Source organism: Morone saxatilis, unplaced genomic scaffold, assembly GCF_004916995.1.
Source record: "Morone saxatilis isolate NCDOM2014 unplaced genomic scaffold, NCSU_SB_2.0 Contig20, whole genome shotgun sequence".
Lineage (NCBI taxonomy): Eukaryota > Metazoa > Chordata > Actinopteri > Moronidae > Morone > Morone saxatilis.
The window spans coordinates 5,963,425-5,970,809 of NW_023339763.1; the positions used below are offsets into that span (position 1 = coordinate 5,963,425).

At 39.8% G+C, this 7,385-nt stretch overlaps 1 protein-coding gene across 3 annotated transcripts in view; it reads left to right on the plus strand.

The window, feature by feature from the left end:
- The window catches only part of si:dkeyp-23e4.3 (rho GTPase-activating protein 7), a 106,634-nt gene extending 101,011 nt beyond the window's left edge, over nt 1–5,623 (plus strand). For all 3 annotated transcript variants that reach the window (XM_035666288.1, XM_035666287.1, XM_035666289.1), the window contains one exon: nt 3,916–5,623. In XM_035666288.1, coding sequence (XP_035522181.1) covers nt 3,916–4,024 — 109 coding nt within the window. In that variant the 3' untranslated portion in view covers nt 4,025–5,623. The remainder of the gene's footprint in view (nt 1–3,915) is intronic.
- Nucleotides 5,624–7,385: the final 1,762 nt, after the last annotated feature.

Genomic DNA, 7,385 nt, shown 5'->3' on the forward strand with positions numbered 1-7,385 from the left:
TACTTACAAATCAAGTTGCAACTCCCTTTCACGTCTCTAGTCCTGGTAGGAGCCGTGGTAAATCACCTGGCCTCCATGGGTGTCGGAGGCTGCGTTTGGTTCAGTCTGATATAGAGCTCTTTAATGACATGTCGTCACCAGCTGTGCTGTTCATATTTTCTAATTGAAATGTGTAATGTTTTTGTTTAGAAGCTTTGTGGTATGAAGACCTCTTTTTACTCTTACGTGACATTTTTGTGCTTGAAACTTGACACAGACAGAACAGGTCTACTTGTAAAATAACTTGAGGGCACTGATTTTTTGATCATATCTCACCATCAGGTGGCCAGTTCAGTTTGTCTTGGTTTCTATATCCACGCAGACCTCTCTGAACAGTTTTTACTGAAAATACCTTCAAACAAAGAAATTGAAAACTATTCACAGCTCCATTGTGTTGGGGTGGAGGCAGAAACTGCAGACCTTGGCATATAAAACCTCCCATCTATATGCATGACTAGACACTACTGGGGATGCATTTTTCAGTTGGTTGGAATTCCTTTTAAATCACTCACCATATCGTTTTTTAAATTAATACTAAATTTACATAAAAACAAGTTAAAATGTTTCCTTTTTAGTCTTTTAGTCCAAAATATACAAAAACACAGGTGTTAGTTCCTGTACTAAAAGACCAATTACTCAATATGGCGGATATCAATATGTCTATTTTATTTAATCTGTTCACAGTTCATTGGCAGAAAGGTCCTTTAAGGAATAAAGACAAGACAGAAGTAAAACCAAGGGCAAAGGGAGCTGCAGGAACTACAGAGAGGCTGAGAGGATTTAAGGCTGTGAGAAGCCTATTAAAAGAAATATCTGGAGAGAGCTGTTAGTCCATCTCATCCGTCTTAATTGAGCCTGTTCTGTGTTTTTGACCTCTGCCAGCATCTATCTGCAACACAATCACAACCTCCCTGTAGGTGAGCACATGAGCGAGAGGAAGTCGAGGAGGAGGAACAGCCCTCCTTCTCATGATTCATGCCCTTTGAAACTAAGTTCCTGCAGATTTTCTGCTGCTTACATGATCAATTTGACTCTCGGCGGAGCCCTGCAGCTTTATTTGTCTCAGTTGATTAAATGAAATGAACCTCAGTGCGACAGAAAACAGGTGGCAGCAGCTCTCTCACAGAGGGCCGGGGCCTCATAGCATCTCTGTCATTTAACTGCACTGTAGTTTGTTTTTTCTCCAACAGCCACAGGAGAAAGCAACTGCAGATTTGGTCAATTCCGTTATAAGCACGCACAATGTGTCCTCTGCACGGATTCTATATAACAGAGGCCCAGAGGGATGGGAAAAGAGATGAAAGGCTGATAACAGATATTTGTGGAGGCTCATTCCTGCCAAAACCCTGCATACAGTGGGTACATGTGATATAGTGTGTGTGGGATGACGTCTTTGATCCTACACAATTCATTCAAGTCATTAAGACCGCAACACAATGCTTTAAGTTAAATGCTAACATCAGCATGCTAACATCTCCACAAAGTTAATGATAATACATCTGAGGCTGATGGGAATGTCATTGCAGATATTTAGTCACAAATAAATAAAGTTATTATTTTACACAGTATTACCTAATAAAATGGCATTATGTGGAAAGTTGTTACAAATGTGGAGCTCATGGTGGCACTAGAGAAACATTAAAGGGGATCACCAAAGTCATAAGGATTCATCTTCTGGTGAACATGAATGCCTGACCAAAATGTCACAACAATTTATCTGATAGCTGCTAAGATATTGGAGACTAAAGAACTGACATTACCACCCCTAGAGAAATGATAGCAACCTGACTAAAAATGATGAGACTTACTCATTTTGTCTCAATGGCTTATCATTTTGAATAAACCAATATTGAAAGATACTAACTTAAAATTATTATAGTCAAAAATGTTGTATTGCTACCTAAAAATTACAAGATAGAACCTCATATCTCTCAGACAGTCAAAACTTTGATCAACTTTTGATTTAGGGATCCTAATTCCTCAAGGTCAGTCATGAGTTTAATTTAGTAACTTTCTGTGAATAGTTTTAATTTCCACTTAATGAGATTCCATAAGAAACAGACTGAACTGGAATCGAGGCATTAGTGAGTGAAAGTGGTGACTCGTGACATTAAAAAGAGGGAAGGCAGAGACAGATTTGATCTATAACTGTGCGATCATCTCAGTAGGCTTTTAGTCGGCCCATTACCAAGTGTACTGAAAGGATCACGTCAGCGTGTGCTCACAGCCTTGTGTCTCTTTCTAATTTTCTGATGAGTATGTGCCGAGTGTGTGGAGTGATAGGGAACGGCCGAGAACTGCTGCTGTTATCAAGTGTTCACACATTCACGCTATCCATAGCAACGAAGAGTGTGTGTGCAGAAGTGAAATAAGCCACAAGATCATTTACAAGCAACCAGCAGGCGTCTGAGCCACATTGGCCTGCCAATGCTTCTCTTATGCAAGAGTGATCATGTAAGAAAGAAGTGAAAACACCCAGAGGGATGAATGCCTTCACTCTTTCCCTTTGTCTGTCACTTCCTCTCGCCTTTAATTTCCTCTCATGACTGAGCTCAAGCTAAACGTCTGTGGTGCGCCAGGCTGTTTTGGACTTATTTGCTATGACATTAATTTTAAGTGCTTGTTAGCTTTCAAGGCAAGACAACAGATCCACAGCATCAAGGTCAACGGGGCTTTTTACAGTACAGGCCTGTGAAACAGATCCTATCGCCTCCAGAGGAAATTAAATGCGTTATGGTCTCAGTGAGTGAGAAACATCAAGGATGTTTTGTTTGGCCTGGAGTTTGTCTGAAACTGCAGTGAAAAGAAAAGTTCAGAGACGCATATAAGATGCATAAAAGATGCAAATACATAACTTGCTTAGTTGTTGTTTAGTTTAGTGTGCTGAAACAGAACAAGTAAAGCAGCTGTGGAAGCCAGCCATTACACACAGTTTTCACTAACAAAGAGAATTTACGATACATTGTAATATGAAACAATGATAGCGAGGGTGTTACTCCAGACACTAAGGATAAGACAAGTGTAACTTCTGATATGAATAATACTGCAGGTGTAAATACTAATAAACATAACATAGTTGTAACTACCAACATTAAAGACACCGCAGGTGAAACAAACATTTAAGTGCAGGTGTCACTTGTAAAACACCAGATTGCACAGGAATAATAACTCATATAGATAACATAGTTGTAATTACAAACATAACACATAGCTCAGGTGAAACTATGCACATTAAAGCTACTGGAGATCTCTAACTGCAGTAATTGAGTCAAATATTTGATCTCTTATATGTCATTTAAAAGTGTAAACATAACTGTTTGGCCTGGTGTAGCTTGAAAGACTGGAAGTTAGCAGACTAAATTGCATTAGAATATATAATTTCAAATAGTAGCTCATAACCTCCAGTAGGAATGAGCACTTAACTCAAAGTTTGTACTCGTGTCACTGCAGTGTTTTAAAAATGTATATGGGAAATGTTTATTAATGACTGGGATATGAAGATGCATTTATGTTTATCCCCAGAAGCCTTTAAACATGTTATAATCTTTAATCTTAGAGATAGTATGCATGTGGATGTTCCCTTTAATGGGGGGGAAATGTCTTTACAAGATACATGTTACAATTACTGTATAGAAAATATTGTCCTCGACAAACCAAGGGTGTATGGGTGTTTTTCTCCTAATGTTTTTAACAATATTGAATATTTGTATAGATGCTCTGGAAAGACTAAATGTGCACTTCTGAAAAGGCAGAGGATTCTTCTTGACTCATTGTGGAATTTATAACAGCTACAACTTAAGCTTCTGTGGTAACTTCTAGGTGGTTCTCTGTACAAATGTATCAGTCTGACCTTTTCTTTGTCTGCTTTATCTTCAGGGGTCGGTCGCAGGAGTGGCACAGCAAAGTGAGCGGACATCTTTTGGCCGCCGGTCTCCTGGCGATCCGAGACTCCTTCAGACCAGACCACAAAGAGACCAAGATATGAGTGATTGCAGTGGTGGAAGCTGAGGACTTGAACTGCAACCCTTTCCATCTTAATGGCAGAATGCTGGAAAGAAAAAAGGGAGACTACAGCATCATTTTCACAGAACTTTCTCCAAGTTTTAAAAGTGAACTTCATGGACCAGAGCACAGCAAGAAGGGAAGGTGACCTACAAAGGGCTTCCCTAAACTATTTGTGTCGCTTTGGCTTCGACTCTTTGAGTTTCTGTATGCGTTCACTTTTTTGTCAGTGACCTTGCAGATTGCCAGCAGCACCTCTGCACTCCCTGCTGCGTCTGTTACGCTTCACACTCAAGTTCACAAAAAAATGCAAACCATGGCGAGCTTTGACAAAGGGCGTTTTGATGGGAGGGTGAAAAGCCGAGGCCTGATTTGACTTCTAACTGAGGAAAAAGGCTGAAATGGAACAAGTGGACAGTGTAGTGAAATGTGTTAGTTAATTTGTAGCTTAAAATGTGTTCTCAAGACACATAGATCATCACATAGAACCACAAATTCTTCATCGAATTCAACTGTAGAGAAAGAGGCAGGGGAAACACAATGCAGCTGCCTGAATGAACATCAGGAAACAAACATCAGGAAACATCAGGAAACATCAGGAAACAGACCTTTAGCCACCAGACATTTGGCTTCAGTGGAAAGTAAAGAAGGGAAGAGGAAAGAGCGGATGCTGAAAAGGCAGCAGGGCGACAGAATCTGTACTAAACCTATGATTAGGAACAAAGCAGCATCACAAAAAGAAACTAGATCCAGTTGCCCTGAAGACCTGGAGAACGGTGCAGCCCCTCGATGACGAGATTTTGTTTAGAGTCCGATGCCACGACGACAGTTTTCTGGACGGAAAAAGCTCAGAAACAAAAAACACTTCTGTACCGCACAAAGCTGCCTCACCTGCAACTATTCACAGCAGAAAGAGACGCTTTGGTTTAGATTTTTGTGGTTCATTCTGAGACAATTATCCGCGTACTAGAGCCAGATGAACTAAACTGAACTTTCAACCGCCATTGGAACATCTCTTTGTCCCAGAGCGACTGCTTTTTTAATTCGTCCCTGTGACTTTGACCCGTTCTAAAACGAGACCCACGTGTGTGACAGTTCAAAGACGAGCGATATCTACCTCTCCACAGGACGACGCCACAGTTGCATGACTTTTGTTGTAAATTCGACGGAGACCTCGACACGCGATGGAGGACGAGCCCTTTTTTTGTGCTTCCCGGGCACTGTGACGGATATCAAACCAGACAACTTCCTACATTTTTTAACATCTGTATTTATTCTTGTCTGTCAAGAGTGTGATGTACAGTCTTATTTCATGTGGCACTTCACTTTAAGAGTGGGCTTGTCCTACATATTTCAAAGTGCCATTGTTGTGAAGTAGGGCAGGTGTGTGCATGTAAAGTCATTCAAACACCATATTTCAGATTATTTAACTTAATGTATATCTAAATACAAATCTCTTATATCTAAATACAAATCTTTTATTTAATTTCGAGGTTTTGGAAACGTTATCTTGTTTGTGTGCGTGTGAAATCTAAATTTATCAGTGCCAAACACCTAATTAAAATGTTTATTTCTCTCTGAATATGTTTCCTGTTGTTTTTTTTTCTCTCCTCTGTGACTCGTCTAAGTGCCAAACAGATTACTGACTGTAATTTCAGAGGAAGGTGGTGGAAACAGCAGGCAGTGTGACGATGAGGTACCACACTGTGCCACTGAAGCGCAAGAGATTAATAAGCCTGGCAGTGTGATCGCGCTGCAGACTTCCAAAAAAACTCCAGACTCTCACCTCTTTCTCCTTTTCTCATGCTCACAACACCCACTTGTATCTCATTTGCATAAAGCTTATTTACATATCTTATTGATTCATCTCAGAGATCACATAGTTGAAACACTGATAAACACTCGGTGCAGAGGCACTCCGAGCGAGAGACAGATGCCGAGCCACAAAATGTGATGTAAAAATATTTCTTGTGGCGAGGACATCATGCCCCGGTCTAAACAGGATTTTAAGGAAGAGGAATAATTTATGCAAATTACAAATAACAGAAGCATAGAAGTGCCTACAGGCACCTTTAGTTTCTGTATAAGTCTGTTCCTTCCATATGGTGCTAAAATACCATGAAGTGAACTTGGGATGAACTCGAGGTCAAAGGTTAAAGACAAACAAAGTGGTAATCTATAAAGTCTGTAACCAGGATATCAAGAGTTGATCACATTCAGTGCGTTTTTGTGATATTAACCTTAAATCAAATTTAAGCCTGCAGTGCTGAAATGACTGAATCATCACCAACTCTGCAGCTTCTTTTACCTCAAGAGCCCATTTGCAGCATGGTTCCGTCTCAGTGCTCTCATCAACCTTGTTTCCAGCTGTTTTCAGCGAAAATGCACTGATAAATCCACCTGCACAGCACCAAAAAGCAGACAATGTGAGCGACTAGTTGGTGAAGTGGAGCATTTAACAGCTAAAAAGCCAGATGTTTTTTCTCAGGAGTTGATGGAAAGCATGGAACCAGAGCTAAAATGAGGTAAAATATTGGACTTACATTAATTAGGTGGACACAATCACAACTCCATTAGCTGAAACAACAGAGACAATGTGATAGTCAGTATGTTGCCCCCTAGTGGACAAAAACCAATTAATGCAACTTTAAGTTAAAGTACCAAAATAGAAAATGCACAATTACAAGTAAATGTTTTCTGAAGTTATGCTGTCATGTAAAAACCTTATTCAAAACATATTCACTGTTGAAGATCTCACCGTTTTCATGCCAGTGGATGGAAGAAAGGAATTAAATTTGAACATAAGGACTGGCACAAGGATGGAAACTATGGAAGACCAAGAACAGCAGGATGAACCTACAGAAGAAGAAAAAATATGGTAAATACAGAAGGAAGGAAAATCAGGAAATAACTAAAAAGATAGACAAATGGAAGAAAAGCAAGTGGCAACCTCTGTGGAAGCCAACACAAAGTAACAAAAACGGAGGTTCCTCTAATGGCCACTTGAGGCTGGCTACAGAAGTGAGTCAGTCTCATTTGGATTCATGTTTTAATTTATGTTTGGACAACTATTCACTCCTCTTTAAGCTATGTAATGCATGTTCTGAGGGAAAATATTAGCTGCTAAACACTCAATTTTGTGCACAGGCAGTTATTTCAGTACACTTTTCCTACAGAGCCGACTAGAACTTCATAAAAATCTAAAATTAAAACCAAAACATTGAGCTGCAAGAGAAATGGGGAACTGCATAATTCTCAGTGGGTTCATCACTATGTTCATCATCTTTTACATTAAGTCATTTGATCCACTGTTAATCTGAAAATGTTTTAAGCACTAGGACATG